Source organism: Malania oleifera, chromosome 2 (genome assembly GCF_029873635.1).
Source record: "Malania oleifera isolate guangnan ecotype guangnan chromosome 2, ASM2987363v1, whole genome shotgun sequence".
Classification (NCBI taxonomy): domain Eukaryota; kingdom Viridiplantae; phylum Streptophyta; class Magnoliopsida; order Santalales; family Ximeniaceae; genus Malania; species Malania oleifera.
The window spans coordinates 149,622,293-149,642,360 of NC_080418.1; the positions used below are offsets into that span (position 1 = coordinate 149,622,293).

A 20,068-nucleotide genomic window follows, 5' to 3' on the forward strand; every position below is an offset into this window, starting at 1 on the left:
TAATATTAGACACTCGAAATTGGACCAACTTAACAAGCTCATTACCGAGTTTCTTAATGAGTCTAATAAATGAACGCATTCGAATCTATTATCGATCTACTCACAATCCAAAACAAGTCAAGCCTGACTGTGCTCACACTCAACTTATTTACAAATTGAGCATAAAAATTAAGTTTGGGACTCGCTCATTTAAATAATAAATGAGTTTGAATGAAACCTTAGTAAGACAAGCTCCTAAGTCACTCATAAACGACTTGATTTGTATGCAACTCGGCTTATGATGTTTAATAAAAAATATGAAGCTCTGAGCTTCAAATTTTCAAAAACTTTCTCTAAAATTTTAAAAATTGAAGGAACCTTCTTTCAAATTTGTGAAAATACACAAACTTCTCTTTATACTTTGTAAAAAAATAACTTTTTAAGTGAAGATTTGTATCTTTTCAACAAATCTTAGAGAATGTATGCAATATTTTTGAAATTTTAGAAGAAATCAATTAAATTTTTGAAATCTCATAAAAGATCCTTATCTTTTTTGTTAGACCTCCAATATCAGTATCTTTTGTCCTCAAATTAATCTTCCTCTACGCATTAAATTTAATTTAATTTATTTTTAAAAAAAGTGTAATACAAAATCATATTAAACTTTATTTAAATCTATCTAAATGTGAATATAAGACTCAAAATTAATATTTTGAAATAAAAAAATAATATTATTTATAATTAAAATTTTAAATTAATTATATTAAACATATGGCATACAAATATCATAATGATCTGACAAATTTTATACAAACGGCCAACTACCTAATGCAACCCGCCTTTACTCGAGTTTGGGACTGGTTGTGTGTGAAAAAATTAGGACATTAAGTGTATCATAGACGGAGTTAAAAGGGAAGTGTTTCAAATGTGCTCTGTGATCGTAGAATACCATTAAAATTAAAAGGGAAGTTTTATATGACAACTATAAGATCAACTATACTATATGCATAAGAATGTAGGGCAACAAAGAAACAGAATATCTAAAAAGTAAAAGTTACCGAGATGAGAATGTTTAGATGGATAAGTAGTATAACATTTAAAGATAAATTAAGAAATGAACATATTCGCGATAAGTTAGGTGTAACTCCTATAAAATATATATACGATAAGGGAGGGACGATTCAGATGGTATGAACACTTGCAACGTAGACCATATAGTGAGCTAGTGAGGAAGATTGAGTTAGTTACTATGGGGGGGCAATAGAAGGGATAGGGTTAAACCTAAAATAATTTAGGAGGAGATAGTGAATAAAGATTTAATATCCCTAAATCTGTCAAAAGAAATGATCAATGATTACATAAATTGAAAAAAAATAATTTATATAACCGACCTCACCTAGTGTGACTTAAGGTTTAGTTTTGTTGTTGTTGTATATGTCATACAAATATGAGTACAAAATTGTTTCCTTTTCGTATTTTATTACTAAGAGAATCCTTTACTTAGTGTATATTAGCACCATTACCAATAAAAAGATGACTTACACCACAATTGTCTTAAGTTTTAATCTAACTTTCAACCTGAATAATTCTTACCTATGAACCTGAAATTTATGTTAACTTAAATGTTAAATTTTTAGAATTTAGTCATTCAGTTCAGACTGTAAAAACAAGTGCAATTCAAAAAAATTTGAGAGATCTGTAGTGTAATTCACTCTAAAAATATATTTATTTAGACCGACTTCTTATAAATCCATTAATAGTTAAAAATACAGTGTGTATGCAAGTATAACACATAATTTATTCTTTAAAATAGTCTATGGGCCCCAAGTACTACACATTATCACACACATTGCCCCCAGTGTGTATGGTACGGAAAATGATGCCCTACCACACTAAATTTCAAGATGCAGATTCATTAATTTATCAGAAACTATGCTCAACTTACATTTATTGAATTCATTTCTTAAAATAAAATATAAAATTATATTAAATTGGCCAATGGATATGCACAAACATGGATGAATATATATATATATATATATATACACGTTTGATGAATTTGACAACAAAAAGAATAATGCATGATTCACCAAAAGATTACAGAAAAGAAGGCAAATTTTGAAATCACATTTGATTTGACTTACATTGTTTTTTCTATCATACATTGAAAGTTGGAAAAGGTATGGCTCAATTTCTTCATCACTCTTTGATGAAACGAGTTAATCCTCGAACATAAGCACTCAATATCATCCTCAATCTCAATCGATCCGACCCCTTCCTGCCCTTTTTCACCAGCTGCTTCTCTTCTTCTGCAAAGTGAAAGCCTAGTGGCTTCCTGCTGCATTTCTCCTCTCTTCCATTACTTTGAACTGCTTTATTTGCTTCCCCGGGATCTCCGTCGATGAGTTCTTTTAAGCTCCGGCGGTGATCGGGTTTCGCAGAAGGGTTTTCTTCTCCATTGGGTTGAGATTGTGAAGGCTTTCTGGTTCTCTTTGACATGCTGGGATCATATCCATGGCGTTTGTTCAGATGAGACTGGCTCCCCATCATAAAGGCAGAGAGTTGCTGATGGAGAGGGCAGAGGTTATAGGGGTTGTGAAGATGGTGACTATACAGTAATTAGAGGTTATGAGGTAGAGCTTGCTTAGTGATTAATTAAGGGTAAGGTTTGGGAATTCAAAAAAGGTGGAGGGTCAGCTTCAACCTGCCCATCACAGTAAAAATATCAGAGTGGAGGAAGACAGTCACTGATTGAGTTATGCTTAGGAGCACGACTTCCTCTAGAGCTCAACTTGGCTCTAGACTTTTAGTCAAGGTTGAATTATTCGAGTTGCTTGATGAACCAAATTCTAATTTAAGAATACTACGTGCAAGTCTAATCAATCTTAATTAAGTTTTTTGGTTAATTTATTGTTTTTATATTGTACAAATTATATCATACGGTTACTACATATTTTTAACATTTTATATATTTTACATATACATAGTTAATCTTATTTTATAATCAACTAGCTTAATCAAGCATAGTTCGAGATCAACAATGATAAGATCAAACTAATTCAAGTATCCCATTATGGGGATTCAACTCGACTTGAACAAACCCAATCATCACCTCACAGCCATTGATTAACCAATAGTCATTTGTCTTACAAAAATTAATCATTTGCATGGAATAAGAAGAGACACAAAACGACAAAATAATGAGGTGCACATGTTATTGAGGATAGATGCATCAATTCAGTGAGCATTTCATCCGAAAATTTGTATGCATAAATGAGGAGAAAGGACACCAATGGCTTTTTGAGTCCTGGTTATAGGAAAAGAAAAGCAAATCATTTCCCTTCCGAAAACACACCAAAAGAACATGTTGATTGGATTGTTCTAAAAGAACAAAAAAGAACTAAATGTGCAGATTCACGATCCCGCACATTGCTTCCCTCCCTCCCTATTCTATGCATCCCCAGCCATTGATCTTACAAAATACAACAGCTACAAGAGCATGAAATAGGGTAAGGGAGAGAACAGAACTGTGGTGATCCAGTCTCCTAAGTCCTATAACATGAAGAGAAAACTGACAAAAGGTGTAACTTGTCTCACAAAACAGTTCATGCCAAAAGAAAGGGATTTCAGTAACATACCTCATTTTCCCTCGTAACTGGACTCCAACCACTGCCTTTTGCCCAACAAAAATTTTCCTGTGTCCAAATATAAATAAAACCAGGGTGGGTATGATTATGTAGCTTTCAAACAGCTTCATTTGGTCTGGAATTGACTTGTAATACCTTTTGAGTCTTTATCTCTACTTACCCTTTTGTCATCTCTTGAGAGTAGGTAAGCTTCAAATCTTCATTTAGTCACCTATAAATAAAAACCCTTAAGCTGTAATCATTTAAATCTTATATTACATACTCCTTCATTTGGTTATTCATTATTCTAGTTTCTTTTTTTCTTTCTTTTTTCTTATGTAAATTAAAGGTTTTACTTTCTTTTCCTCTTCTTTTGGGTAACTTCAACTTTACTTGGGGAAAAGAAGATTGTTATATATAGTCCAAAAATGATAACCCTAAATATAATTCAAGGCTTAAAGGAAAACGAGTTTAAAGTCCATCTAGTTTTCCCCACAATGGGCTCTGTTCTCTTAAATCCACATCTATTCCATTCCCAGAAGGCACTTGAAACAAAAAGCTGTGTTAACCACAAGACGCTATCATGAGAACCATGACAAGATAGTTATTATCCAAGAAACCAAAATATCCCTGAAAAGAGCTACAACAAGAAATTAAAGGCATAGCAGCCCTTTCATCATGAAGACATCTAATTACAAGACAGTCGCGAGAGGGGAAGTACTTTTGACTTTTGAAAGGTCATGGCTATAGCAGAAGCTAGAGGGATTTTAAGCCTGGATACAATGGAAGGAAAATTCAACTGATTCCATCAGATCTATTTGGCAAATCGCCGAGTCCACTCTGCAGCAATTTCATTATGTTTAGCTGTGTCTGCCAAGTACAAACGAGCAATGCCAGGGACAAGAGGATTATCTGCCAAGAGAAGAATTATTAATACATTTAGTACCAAAAGACTTGCAACCTAAAAAATATTAAATATAAAAATTCTGCAGTGACAGAATATTACAAAGGAAGGTGATCTACGGCATTTCACAGTTTTTACGCATTTTATAGTTTTAAAGGATTTGCATTTTTCAACAAAACATTGGTGGTCATTATTTTCCAAAACTGTAGATCTGCTCCTGCTGACATCTAAACTTCATTCCTCTAAAACCCTCCTACAAGTCCAAGTATAAACGATTCTTCAACTAAAGTAAAATAAGGAACAGAGCAGAGCAATAAATTTGATATAAAGGGGCCAATATACACGTAATCTTATTTATTAGGGCTATTTTAAAATTTATTGAATTTTCGAGCGGCTACCTACACCCCTGATAAGGAACAGAACAAAGTTAGCATAGAAAAATTATCCAAGAGAGACAGAAGAACTTACAAGGGTCAGGATTTGTAAAAATTGATCTGATTGCAAGTAGCACCTTAGAGATTGTTAGAGCTGGACTCCAACTGTCCTTCAAGATGTCCAAACCTAAGTTTCCAGCAGAATCAACATTGCAGTGGTAGATTCGAGTTTTAAATACAGCCTACAAACATGAATGTACAAATAAATAGTAAAAATAAGTAAATAATGACTAGAATAAAATAAATTTAAATGTTTGCACCACCTACAACTAGGACTCTATGAGCATTCATCTCAACATTCTGAAAGAAAATTTCAATGCATATATATAAACGTGTATATTTATAATTAAGAAACCTCAGCACATATAATGTTCAACCTTTCCAATAATGCAAGGAAAAAAATAATGTTGTTCATTCAATAAACAGAATGCGATTGAGAATACCTTGGGAGGCTTGAATGGATAATCACTTGGGAATGCTATATCAAGAAAAAATATACCACCTTCATAAGGCGTTCCTACAAATACAAATATAGAGAAGTATGTCAATCCATGATCAAGGAACTCATGCCCAATCAAGAAAGAATATTTCATCATAATCATGTTTTGCAACTTGACAAATTCATAAACCATCAACAAGCTGCTATCGTAGAAAAACTGGAAGTTCATTTATTGTCTTATCAAACAGCTCAGAGTTCAAAAATCCAGCCAAAAAAGCACATGCCAGAAAAAGGAGAAAAAATTAAGAACCCCTACCACCCAATGTTTGTAAAATTATAAAATAAATCATTCTGGCAGGCTGTCCAGATTTTCTGAAGAGCAGCTAACATAAAATCCTAGGATTTGAAGCAAATGTGCCGAGCCAAAAAACCATTTCAAACTGTTATTACCATTTTTGTTAATAGTTCAGTCAAAGTTCCATACAAAATTATGTGTTTAATTCCACATATTTATCAAATACCTTATGCTGCAATCTAGCAAATTCATTAATTTAAAACACCCACAATCCTCTTCAGTGAGTGTGACAAACACTCTTATTATGCTACAATCTCCTTTCCAAACAAAGAATAAATCCCAAATGCTACAAGCAATATCCATTTTCAAAGCAAACAATTTTTTTATATCAAACACATGAATATCTAGAATTCACAAAGCTAAAGCTTTGAAAATCCCAATAGCTACACCAACCCTGCAAGCATCTTCCAGACAGTTTTTAAAGATCTCCGAATGTGGATTTCTTTTTTCCCTCTCGAAAAAGGAGAAAGGTCCACACTTAAATATGCTACGATTTGTTGAACAATTTCTCACCAAATGGCAAATAGTCCCTAGAACATACGACAACTTAGAATTATTCCAAGTTCCAATTTCCAGAATCCCTTAAAATGAAAATATAAAGTCAAAAATTCAAAGAGATAAGCTTTGAAGTTTTTTATAGCATGTCAGTCAATAACTCATTAAAACCACCTGGCCAAGAATCTGGCTAAAACTGCCATTGTTCATGAAAAAGCTATCAATGTTTCCAAATTTCTCCTGAATATAGATATCATATTATAATAGCGTAAAAATTTAAAATTAAAAAATATACCCTCAAAAAAATATTATGGTTATGTTGTCCTCAACTCCACTCAAGAGTTCAAGGCACATAATATCCATCCATATCTCATTTATCATTGAGATCAACTTTGTCATTAAGGACCCTCTCCAACTTATATAATCTGTTCATATGTCACATTTAAACAAGTTGGATTTATATCCTATTACAGAAGCAAATAATAAAGATGGTACTCCTACTCCAAGTCTAGGGATTTTACATTCTGTGTGCAACCCTTTACAAGACTTACATTGAAAACAAAAGAAAACGAAACAGAACAAAATATTAAGATGATAAGAAAAGAAGAAGGAGCAAGCAAGGAGGAGGGTGAGCACTGATAAGTGCTCAACCAACCAAGTAGAAGTTAATATTCTCTAGAATTAAGTCCACTCTTTGTCTTATTAGTGGCATAACTCTTTGCCTTGTCCGTTCAAATAATATTTAATAATTATTTTTTAGATATAATATTTAATAATTATTGGTTCATAGGCACCGTATTATGGTCAAGTCAAAGTGTGTCATTTCCTAGGACCAACTTCATTTACAAAGTTCATTTATGACTTATGAGTCCAATTCCAATGTTCATGTAAGAGAAATCAAGCAGCTGTAGTCAGGTCAGTTTCCTAGGCACATTTATTACCAAGGGCTGTTATGTACTTGTGTTTGTGTTAGTCCAAAGTAACAAAATTTTCCCTTTCCTTCCTTCGTCTCCTCTCCTCTATTCTTGGCTGTAATTCCTTGACATTGTTCACTTGTTCTACATCATATGGCATCAGAGCAAACATCGATCCACCTTACCTTCTCCCACATCAACCCTCCCCATCCAATACTCTGGCCTCATTCCATCTTTATTCTTCTCATTGCAACCAGAACCCCTCTGATCCAACCCCATTCGCACCCTCATTTTTTCACCAGTACACTGTTCTCATAGACGCCAAAAATCTTACAAAGGCATAAAGTGCCTCCTCAAATTTGAATCCTAATTTCCAGGCATCATCTCATTGCACCTACCTCACCATTAGAAACATAACCCACCGAGAGACCCATCCCTAATGTTTCATCACCATCCAACCACCAGAGAAGCCGTATTTGTCAGCTGAAGTTTTTCTGACCCCCTTAAAAATCCCGCCCGTTTTTGCTCAAGTTGACATGCTACCACTGCCAATTGACTCACCAGTCCTCGATCGCCAAAATATCATTGCCAAAGAACCCTCACTGGCTCAAACGCTGTCAACGCAGGTGTGGAATTTTTTCCCCCAATACCACAACTTCCAAAACCATAAGAAACTAGCTTCTGGCCAGACTAATTTGAATTTTTCCTGCAAAATTTGTGAAGCCGTTAATAAAAAAGTTGATTCTTTAAGTTCGGAACACATTATGAGGACTCCCTCATGTGTGCCAGCATCTAGAATCATATTCCATTGTTGCATTTTGTGAGTTTTCTAAGTCAAATTGTTTAATTTCCATTGAGATATTCTACAATAAAGGTGAAAGTGACGATATTTCTCGAGAAATTGAGAGTCAAGTTTGCGGTTTTACACGAGTACAAGAGAACTGCAGGCAAATTGCGTTAAGGGCTTTTGGTGATATATAGTTGTGATATACATACATAAATCCAGCTAACACGGTGACAAAATCTTGGGAAATGGAATGGATTTTTTCATTCTCTAGGCACAATATCAAGCTTCAAAGTGTGGAGAAAATGTATGCAAAATCATCTTTCATGGAAGATGTACTATGAAAGAGGTTTCTAGAAATGGTGCCACTTGCATGCGGATTCATTTGGAACCCCACCCAAAGCCTCATAGTGTCACACAATCATACCCATAAATGTTGGTCATCTACTCCTTGGTCCTCCTAGGTTAGATGATTTGAGTGTGACCCAACAATATGCAAACACTTATGTATTCCACAACCCTACTTTACCAACCAACCAAGACAAAGAATTTGACAATATTGGTCATGTCAAAGTTACTCAACTTTAAGACACCACAAGAAAAGGCATGCGTGATTGCGTGCACCTGAAGACACACAAAATCTTCAAAATATTCCTATTGATGGGTTTATCATTCCTAATAAGTTTAATGTCGATTCTCAATTAAGAAAACAAGGTTTCTTGCATCACTCAAGCACCAAGCTTGCTAAGAGTTCAAGTTCATTGCTTCTTAGCTCTGATCTTTCAACATTTCAAAATTTAAGGTTGAATTTTTTCTAACTAAGGGAGATTTGACGTAGAACAAGAGGCACTACAATGGATGTACACTCGTTGGAGGCTGAGGATAATTGGATTGAGGAATTATTGGATTTCATCTCAATAGATTTAGGAGTAATTATCAGGCTTACGTGCATTTGAAGGTTCATTTGTAACATATGTGTTTTAGGGGTTCATTTGTAATTTTATGTATCTTTAGGGGGTTTGTGTGTGGTTCTTGAAATTTAGGCTTTCTTAAAAATAGGATGTGAAAGCCATGTAAGAGTTGGTCATTGTTGAATTTGAAAATGAAGTGAAGTGTGTGGGTCCCCCCATACCACCTATGTGACTTCTTCTTATTTTCTTCTTCTTCTTCTTCTTCTTTACCTCTCCTCTCCTTCCAATCCCTTTGAAGATCGACAACAACAACACGCCCAAAACCCCCCAAAGGAATGTGCCCAAAGAGAAGGATAAAAAACAAAATCTCCCAAAGAAAATTGGAGAATTCTTCTCATCCCATGTGTTCCTCTAGAGCTATAGAATCCAAAAAATGGCATAAACAGCACAAGTCCATAAAGTCCTCCCTCTTCTACTCTTCCCCAAACCCCAAAATCTCACAAACAAAAAACCACACACATTTTTCAAGGCACCCAATCCTCACCATAATAAGAAAACATAGTGTTCCAAAGATACATCACCACCAGGAAATGAAGAAACAGATGACCATTAGTCTCATTTTTACAAATGCAAGCATTTACTCAACTATTCACAAGCCTAATTGAGTAAAACCTTGTGTTCCTCTAGCTTCCATCTATCAAGGTTGTGTTGAAGTTTGAGCTTGACTCAGTGAACAAATCTAATCAAGCCTACCAAACAGCTGAGCGGGAGCTATTCATGAGAAGCTCGATTCATTTAATAGCCTAAATGCCAATGCCGAGGAGGGAAATGGGCGCAGCAGCAGCGGACAAAGAGGTAAAGAGGACTTCTGTTACTCCATTGCATATATTTTCTTCCTCAAGGCGATCTAAATAATAAAACACGCACACACTAACAAATGGGTTTTCAAAGCAACCAACCAACCAACTAGCAGCCAGATCAAAGTAATAAGATAATATACATGCATGTGGTGCTCTATAAGTTCCTATCCCAGAGCACAGTTCAAGCCATTTCAGCATACTTAACTAAGTCCAACTGGAAATTATTAGAAATTTTAACAAGCAATGCTTCAGACTTCAGTAAGAAACAAAAACATTTCAAACATTTTTTTTGAATTTAGGGAATCCCAGTAATCTTAACTTTCCTCAACAAAATTTCAAGACAACAACAAAGTATGGAAGGGCTTTCTCAAAAAAACAGCGTAGCAGGAAATAATTGAAAATAAATTGTACACACACATACAGAGGAGGAGGAGGAGGAGGAACCGATCATTGGGAAATAACAGAAACAAGAAGCAATTTTAAACATGACCCAGTTGACTAAATGAAGAGTAAATTAAGCAAATTCAACCGAATCGGAGAGAGAGAGAGAGAGGGTAAAGACCTGGAGGGGGAATGAAGGTGGCGACCCAGCGGTTGAGGTTGTCCCCTTTGGGAGCGGCAGAGCAGTCGGGAGGTGGGTCCATGTTCAGCTCCGCCATCTCCTTCTGAATCCTTTTTCCCGATGCCGAAACCGACGTCGTCGACGGCCATGAACGCCCTCCTCCTCCTCCACCCCCACTTGACATTGATACGCGGCCCCTGAAATTCATCGCAATGAATGACTCAGAGAGAAAGACAGACCAAACTCAGCTGCTCCTCCACAAAGCGCAGGAATTGAACCCTCCTCTTCTCCGTCCGACCCAAATTAAGGTTGTGTTGAGAACATAAATCTTGAGATTGCATTTGGAATAGGATTTCTTTACACTGTAGTTTTGTACTGCATTCTAAGCCCCAAAATAATCAATTGATCATCAATATATCTACATGATAAATTAAAAATTTGTAAACAATTTTGCTTTGATTTTTAAATTTTCAGTTCGATTTGCATTTAATTGGAAGTAAAAATGAAAAACTAAATCATAAAATTTGTGTCCCGTGCCCAAGTTGCATTTGGAAACATAAATTTTGGACCTCAAATTTAGATTTAAGTGAATTTGAATAAATTTTAATATAATTTCATATTATATTTCTAATACAAATTTAAATACAAATTCTAAGTATAGTGTTAGTGAAAATACCAGTTTAGATAAAATAAAAAAAAAATTGCTTGTGGAAAGGAAAATAATAAGAAATTTTTACTATATTTTCTTCCTATATGAAATACAATTATTTTTTAAAAAAATTATTCTAATATGATTAAAAAAAACTAAATGTTACAAATGTATAGAATTAAATTTTGTTTATCAATTTAGTATATTTTTTGTTCTCTTTTTTTATTTTTCTTGATAACTAAACATAAAAAAATATAATCGTTCTTATTTTTCTTTCCTTAAGTTCCAAATATGTCTTTAAACTCATTAACAATGCCATGATAACAAAATAATTTCTATTTTTGCAACATTTGCAAATTAGATAGCCAATTATAGAGTTGTTTCCCAATTTATTATTATTTTATAATAATATATTAAAAAATACTCTGTTCAGGAAAATTATTCTCACGATGATGCTCACGTAATCTCGCTAGACCAAACGGCGAAATTTGTTTAAATCTCGGTGGATCAACAGCGAGATTTACTGTGCATTTAATTTTTTTTATTAATAAGTATTCTATTTTCAAAAATCTTTTTAACTGCAATTTGTAACATGAATTATTTCAATTTTTTGTATTCTCTTTATTTATTTATTTATTACAATAATAATAATAATGAGGACAACGACTTACCACACAATAAAAATAGTCCAATTGATGAAATATGTAAATGGCTTGCCACATTAGGAAATAATCTCAATCGATAAAATCTACGATTATTGTCTTCTGCCATTTACCACATATAATAGCTTGAAAGGCAAGCTTTTATGACGATACTAAACTTAACACTGAGGTTACAATTAGAAAGACTACTGGGATGTCAATCTTAAAAGTGCAGGTGACAAAATATTTGATTTGTTTTTAACTGTTGTAATGTTATATCTTCTAGGGGCACTTTTGGAAGTCTAAAATGTCGATATTGATTCAGATATTGAAATGTACCCAACACACCCTGATATATATTGAACAGGTATAAAAAGTGTATTAATTTATTTTTATTTATGAACACGACTGAGACACTTTCGATACGGCAAGCACACCTTGAGGACACTTATTGTACCGAAACATTGTACTAATGTTTTCATTTAATTTTGTTAACAAATTTTTTTTAAAAAAATAAGGATAGGTGAAGAGATCGAGAATGAGGTTCTTTGACATTGACGTGGTTGGACTTTGGAACCCTAACGTCACTACACTAGCCTTGTAGACCATGTTAGACCTCCCAGCCCCCAAGATTCCCCCCTCTCTATAAGGTCATCACGATTTTGTCACTCTTCATAAAAAAATGTTTATTTTAATAAATTTGTTGATTAGTGACTCCCATTTGATGAGGATCAACATGCCTTATGTATCCCTTTTACTGATATGATGACACATGGACGACCTCCCGATCTGCACTCCTTTGCTGACATGGTGACACGTGGACGACCTCCAGATGTCCACTATTGTTTATATCTATTTTTGCAGGAACACATGGGATTAATTGAAGATCATCTACTTCTTTGATGGAAGACTTTTTTATGTGAAGACTTTGCTATTGTGTTAATTTATATTTTTTTTGAATATGTTATTTCAAGATTATTAGGTGCTTGAAGACCATGCTTGAAGACCCAAGTGAAGTATTGAAGCAAAGTCCAACTCAAAACCCATGTGGCCCCCACATGGCTCCAATGGGTCCCACACGGTTTTAGCCTTCCTTTTGGAATGTGTTTAAATTTCAAATTTGAATTGTAATAATGCAAGACAACTAAGCTTGACTTGTGTGCTTATGAGTTTGAGTTCCTTGTTTTTTAGTAAGTATTAATTGTGTTAGGTTAATAGTTGTTGAAAGTTGTTGAGAGTTATTGTTGAAAGTTATTGAGAGTTGTTGTTGAAAATTGTTGAGAGTTGTTGAGTGTTTAAAGCTATGTCTCATAGGCTATGCCTATAAATAGCTTTCTTATTGTAAGAACAAGGAGAAAGTTGAAGTTGAATATTGAAGAAGCATCTCTTTGCTTGAGCTTGTAAAGCTTGTTCCTCTCCTTGTGAGTGAGTAGTGTGAGGCTACGGCGTTCTCTCCGGAGATCAAGTGGTGAGAGACCACTAAACTATCCAACGACTCCATCAACCCCTCCTCCATCTAATATTCTCACGGCCTCCATCAACACCACACGGCCAGCGTCTTCATACACCCACACGACGATCATCATCTACACTTCATTGCTGTGCTCATCTTGTGATTCAAAGCTTGTATAAAGGACCAATGGTATGACCTAACTACGTGTGGAACAACGTCAAGTCATCCAAACCAATATCTTGGTAACTTCAATACTTGTGTTTGAATCTTTTTTATATTTTGTGAACCCTTTCTAGTAGATTAAAATTACATCTTTGAATAGCCCATTTGATCCATAGATTGCAATATTGGTGCTTGCTAGTTAAAATCAATTGTATGAATATTAGTTTGCTAACATAAAACTTTTATTCTTGAATATTTGAAATAACAACTTTTCAGTATATAACTTGATTCCTTTGTGAAAGAAACAATCGGGACTTAATTGTTGGACAAGTCATACACCTTTTCAAAATCCTTGAACATGTGAAATAAAACATGATTTATTGTGTTTATGTTCGGATAATTAAATTCTTAAATTAAAGTGTTTAAGTGTATGTGCTTGTGTGAGGGTTGAATCGTAGGACATAGGTCGACCTTTCCCGTCCTACATCATCTTGGTATTAGAGCCAGGTTCGAATTAGGCGAACCCTCTAAGTCCCAACATCTTCATTTTCCGTCTTCCATATTGATGTGCGATTTTCACTATCAAAACCTTACCATCGTCAAAAACCTTAAACACAAAAGTTGTGGAAAATTTTCTTAGCTTTCTTTGGACACTAAGATCGCCTTATTTGGAGTTCTGTAGCAAAAGTTATGCCCCAAATACCAAAAGGTGTTTGTAGTTGAAAATCCTTTAGCAGCTCTCGGGTTTCCAAAAAAACGGGTGACGGTTTTGCCAAGAACAGCCCATCTATACTCTGAATTAGGGGTATTTGGACCTCAATTATGTTACTTTTACACTTGACCTTACCTTGTGTAACCAAACACCATTCCAAAGGGCTGCCCTAGTGCTCTCCGAATCCGTTCCCAACCCCTAGGATGTCTACTCAAGTCGGGAATCCTCACCGAGGTCGTAGGATTCATGTTGAGAGAGAGCCACTTATGACTCCTAGAGAAAGACCTTCCCTCCCTCCACTAAGGCGAGTGAGTCGCCAAGATGACATTGCTAGGATACCCCCACGTCATGAGCCCTATGCCCAACATTGGGATGATGAGGACTATAACATTGATGACCTTCATATTAGGAGACCTTGCCGTAGGGACCGTCGTGATCCTTACAATGATGAAATGAGGATAGAAGCCCCCACCTTTGATGGACAAAAGGATCCTAAAGTCTTTCAAGATTGGTTGACTGGAATGGATGCCTATTTTGAGTGGTGTAAGATGCATGACTCACACCAAGTGAGGTTTGCAAAAATGAGACTAACTGGGCAAGCCAAACTCCATTGGATAAACATTGAGAGGCAAGAAGCGAGGTTAAACCATAGACCCATTGAGCATTGGGATCTAATGAAGGATAGGTTAAGGGAGAAGTATGCACCCCTTAGTTATAGAGAGCACCTTATAGATCAGCTTTACGACTTGCGTCAAGGTAGCATGACTGTTCTAGAATATATGAATCAATTCGATAAGCTGACTGTAAGATGTGGTGTCTATGAGACTGATAGTCAACAGACCTCCCGATTTTGCCTAGGATTAAAGCTTGAACTGAGGAGAAAACTATTCCCATATCACATTGAGTCCCTTGAACATGCCTATAGTTTAGCTTATGAATTTGAGCAAATGACTAAAGGGCACATGGAAAAATGGTTTGATACCTCTTCCAATGAATCATACTCTCACCAGATTCAGAGTTATGAAAAGTCTCAACCAGCGCAATCAGGTCAAGTTGCTTCCCGAGGGAGCAATCCCATGGACCAAAAACCTATGGACAAAAGGAAAGCACCTATGACTAGATCCTCTCACCAGAGTTCTGGCAATGCAGTGTGCTTTAGGTACCATAAACAAGGACACTTTCCCAAACAATGTCCCACTAGGAACTTGGCACTTGATAAGGAAGATGGTGAGAAAAAGAAGAAAGAAAAGAAAGAAACTAGTGGAGAAACCTTGAATATCATAAGTGAAGAGCCGTTTGAGCAGGAAAGTCAAGATACACAAGAAGTGTTGGTGGTTGTTACTAAGGAGACTGAAGTGGCCCTTTCTGAGAAAGAAACACTCGTAGAAGTATCATCCCTACCTTCTGAATTTAAGGATGTCATCTTTGAGTCACCTAGTGAGTCATCTCCCACGAGAGACAATCAACATATCACTGACCTTGTTCCTTATTCATCTCTGCCTCATTTACCACATCATAGAGTGAACCCAATAGAACATGAGGAGCTGAAACAAGTGAATAAATTGAATGAACATGACTTTGTTCATAACAATTTAGGTCCACTTGCCTGCCCTACTTTCCCTAATCCCAAGGAAGATAACACTTTGAGCACATGCATCAATGATAGAGCAACCAACAAGATTCTCATCGAGCATAGGTTTCTCAAAACCATTGTTTCAAATAAAGATGTACAACTCATAGGTTACTTCTTGAAAGCCTTAAGGACCATGTTAGGCACCAAACTTAAATGTTCTAGTGCTTACTATCCCCAAACTAATTGTCAAGTTGAACTAATAAATAGGACCCTTGGGGACCTATTGAGATGTAAGGTAGTTGAAAACATTATATCTTGGGATTTATGCCTTCATGTGGCTAATTTTGCATTCAGCAGTTTAGTGGATAGGATCGCAATACTCAGCCCATTTCAGGTTATTACAAGATATAGTCCTAGAAAGCCTATAGATCTTATTCCACTACCACTTAAGTTTAGAGTGAGCGAGCCGACTGATGCTTTTGCAAAGCATATACACAATCTATACTCTGAAATAAGAATGAAGGTTAATTTGAATCATGAACATTATAAATCTACTGCTGACCTACATTGCATGTTGAAAGAATTTTCAAAAGGTGATATGGTTATGGTCCAGATTCATCCTGAGCAGATTCTTGTAGGAAAGGTAAGGAAGTTACATGCTAACAAGATGGATCATTTCAAAATTTTCAAGAAAACTAATTCTGATGCTTACATGCTTAATATTCCTATTGATTTTAGCATAGACAATGTTTTTAATGTTGAAAATCTAACCCTTTTTCTTGTAGCATCTTATTTTATGGAACCTTCAAATTCTAACCCTGCAGGTGACCCCACTCCATTTCCCACTCCTTTTGACCCTGAAAACCCAAAATTGCCTTTGCCTCTACCCTTACCCATGCCCAAGTACCTTGATGTAATCTTGGATGACAAGCTAAAGTTCACACGAGCAGGATCATATCAAAAGTTCTTTGTCAAGTGGAGAGACAAACCACTTATTGAGAGAAGCTGGATATTTAAAGAAGGCCTCTTTCATCGCACTTCAAAATTGTATTCCCAATACATCACCTCTAAATCTTCGGAGAAGAATTCTTTTGGGCCCGAGAGAGATAATGGGGATCAACATGCCTTATGTATCCCTTTTACTGATATGATGACACATGGACGACCTCTCGATCTGCACTCCTTTGCTGACATGGTGACACGTGGACGACCTCCAGATGTCCACTATTGTTTATATCTATTTTTGCAGGAACACATGGGATTAATTGAAGATCATCTACTTCTTTGATGGAAGACTTTTTTATGTGAAGACTTTGCTATTGTGTTAATTTATATTTTTTGTGAATATGTTATTTCAAGATTATTAGGTGCTTGAAGACCATGCTTGAAGACCCAAGTGAAGTATTGAAGCAAAGTCCAACTCAAAACCCATGTGGCCCCCACATGGCTCCAATGGGTCCCACACTGTTTTAGCCTTCCTTTTGGAATGTGTTTAAATTTCAAATTTGAATTGTAATAATGCATGACAACTAAGCTTGACTAGTGTGCTTATGAGTTGGAGTTCCTTGTTTTTTAGTAAGTATTAATTGTGTTAGGTTAATAGTTGTTGAAAGTTGTTGAGAGTTATTATTGAAAGTTATTGAGAGTTGTTGTTGAAAATTGTTGAGAGTTGTTGAGTGTTTAAAGCTATGTCTCCTAGGCTGTGCCTATAAATAGCTTTCTTATTGTAAGAACAAGGAGAAAGTTGAAGTTGAATATTGAAGAAGCATCTCTTTGCTTGAGCTTGTAAAGCTTGTTCCTCTCCTTGTGAGTAAGTAGTGTGAGGCTACGGCGTTCTCTCCGGAGATCAAGTGGTGAGAGACCACTAAACTATCCAACGACTCCATCAACCCCTCCTCCATCTAATATTCTCACGGCCTCCATCAACACCACACGGCCAGCGTCTTCATACACCCACACGACGATCATCATCTACACTTCATTGCTGTGCTCATCTTGTGATTCAAAGCTTGCATAAAGGACCAACGGTATGACCTAACTACGTGTGGAATAACGTCAAGTCATCCAAACCAATATCTTGGTAACTTCAATACTTGTGTTTGAATCTTTTTTATATTTTGTGAACCCTTTCTAGTAGATTAAAATCACATCTTTGAATAGCCCATTTGATCCATAGATTGCAATATTGGTGCTTGCTAGTTAAAATCAATTGTATGAATATTAGTTTGCTAACATAGAACTTTTATTCTTGAATATTTGAAATAACAACTTTTCAGTATATAACTTGATTCCTTTGTGAAAGAATCAATCGAGACTTAATTGTTGGACAAGTCATACACCTTTTCAAAATCCTTGAACATGTGAAATAAAACATGATTTATTGTGTTTATGTTCGGATAATTAAATTCTTAAATTAAAGTGTTTAAGTGTATGTATTTGTGTGAGGGTTGAATCGTAGGACATAAGTCGACCTTTCCCGTCCAACATCACCATTGCCCATATTCAGTCATGCACTTAAGTTGTTTTTTTGTTGTTGAACCAATATTCTATAGTAAATAATATCAAGTAAGTATTGGAGCTCAAAATTTGATATACATATCTACCTTACAACTTACAAGCTCATGTTCTGGTTAATTAATTCTTAAAATATAATTAATTTATCATTAATGTACGAAAATTAAATTATAAATTTATCATTGATTGTTACAAAAATTAAATTATAATTTTTATTTGTTGTTGAACCAATATTCTATAATATGAATAATATCATTTAGTATGATGTGGGTGTCCAATTATATAAAGAACCATTACTGTAAAAATTTCAATAGTCTCTTTTTAAAAAATGACCATATCTCATCCATGCATTTGTTTAAAGAAAACATTTTTCCTAAACAATCGATACCAATATGTTCACAAATTTCGTACACATTCAAAGTATCAAATTAATGTAAAATTTCGGCTCAGTCTCCTTTTAAAAAATTACCATATCTCATCCATGTATCTGTTTAAAGAAAACATTTTTTCTAAACAATTAATATCAGTATGTTCACAAATTTCATTCACAACTTTCATACACATTCAAAGTATCAAATTAATGTAAAAATTTTGACAGAATTTCCTTTTAAAAAGGATCATATTGATCCATGCACATATTCAAAGAAAACATTTATCTTCGGCAATCGATACCTGTGTGTTCACAATTCATTCAAAAGTTTCATGTACAAGTTTGTGGGAAACAATACATAAGAGCACTTGTTCAAATCCATGCAACTATTAAAAGAAAATAATTTTAATCGGGAAGGTGGGAATGGTCACAAGATTCATTTACAACTTTCATTCACACTTGTCACACACAACTTTCATTCACATATACATGACGTGGAAAATGAATAAATATTCCTAATTATGCATAAAATATTGCAACAATGTTATACAAATGAAAAAAAAAATAGATGTTGTACAAATGAAATAAAAATAATTGTTCCTACTACTTCGTGCCGCATGGAGGTCGTCTCCGGTTTCGAGGTGGCTACCGTCTACGTCTGCCCTCTCCTAGCTACTCATCTATGTCTAGTGCCCTATTCCGTTGACGTGTTGTATGTCTAGCATCTCCGCCAATAGGTACTGCATCATCTACATCCATGTGAACACATATGAAGGCTCTGGACGAGACCAAGGTGGCATAGCGAGTGCATCCACCTCCTCCGCATCGAGAATGTCGTCTAATAGGTATGACATCGATGGGGTGGTAGTAGACTCAGATGGGGCTTCTGTTTGTCTACTAGAAAGACCCGCAATATCGATGTAGAGACCCAAAAAATTGAAATAATAAGAAAACAAAGAAAAAAGTGAAAATGGTTTGGTGGGGGTGCAGAAAAACTGTCGACGATTTTATAATTATTGCGGCTTGGTTAAAGGTAAAACGGTGAAAAATGACTTGGTTAAAGACCAAACCGTCAACAGTTTCGTAGTCCCCAAGAAAAATCGTCGACGGTTTCGCTTTGGGATAGAACACTATATATAGGCTGCAAGTTATTTTTTCTTTGGAAAATCTAAAACTCTCTCATCCTCTCCCCTAGGCTGTGAACCCTTCATTTCTTTCTCTTCATTTTCTCACTCAAACTTACCCAAACTGACGATCAGACACTACCACGGGGTTCTAGGGTCGATCCTCGTCAACTTAATCGGAGCAGAATTATGTTTTGAAGATCCTAGGCACCACTCTACAGTTGAGGTAAGGGAGTTGATTATGTTGTTGATTAGAGGTTTAATTTGTTAATGAAGTGTGCAGGCCTAGGAATGTTAAATAATGATAATTGCGAGGTTGAGTTGATTACACTTAGGCATGTGAATGCAAGGATTTGTGGGAACGCCACAGGCGTCGGTTCAGGGTACTCGCAGACATGCTCTCAGTAAACGGGTAAAGGGATAAGTTATGTCAGGAATTTTTGGAAATATTATATAAATGTTTTTCTAATTATCTATGCACGTGGGAAATGATATTTTAGCAAAATCTATATTTTCCTAAATGGATATAATATTATAATTTATTAGATAAGAATTGTGTGGCATGAGTGTAACGACTTGCTTAATTTATTATATAATAACACACAAA

The 20,068-nt window shown here is 35.3% G+C and overlaps 1 protein-coding gene across 1 annotated transcript; it reads right to left on the reverse strand.

Annotated features, from left to right (window-relative positions):
* Positions 1-4,189: 4,189 nt before the first annotated feature.
* On the reverse strand, positions 4,190-10,819 carry LOC131149744 (constitutive photomorphogenesis protein 10). The gene is made up of 4 exons (XM_058100458.1): positions 10,264-10,819; positions 5,387-5,460; positions 4,978-5,125; positions 4,190-4,517 (listed from the first exon to the last, which is right to left on the reverse strand). Exons 1-4 carry the CDS (start codon positions 10,469-10,471, stop codon positions 4,420-4,422), a joined length of 528 nt encoding a protein of 175 aa, XP_057956441.1. The 5' UTR covers positions 10,472-10,819; the 3' UTR covers positions 4,190-4,419.
* Positions 10,820-20,068: the final 9,249 nt, after the last annotated feature.

Coding starts and splice junctions, on each gene's coding strand:
- LOC131149744 (XM_058100458.1), bottom strand. CDS start 10,471: ATGAATTTCAGGGGCCGCGTATCAATGTCAAGTGGGGGTGGAGGAGGA. Junction 5,461..10,263: donor CACCTTCATTCCCCCTCCAG/GTCTTTACCCTC, acceptor TTGTATTTGTAG/GAACGCCTTATGAAGGTGGT. Junction 4,518..4,977: donor TTTTACAAATCCTGACCCTT/GTAAGTTCTTCT, acceptor TTCTCTTGGCAG/ATAATCCTCTTGTCCCTGGC.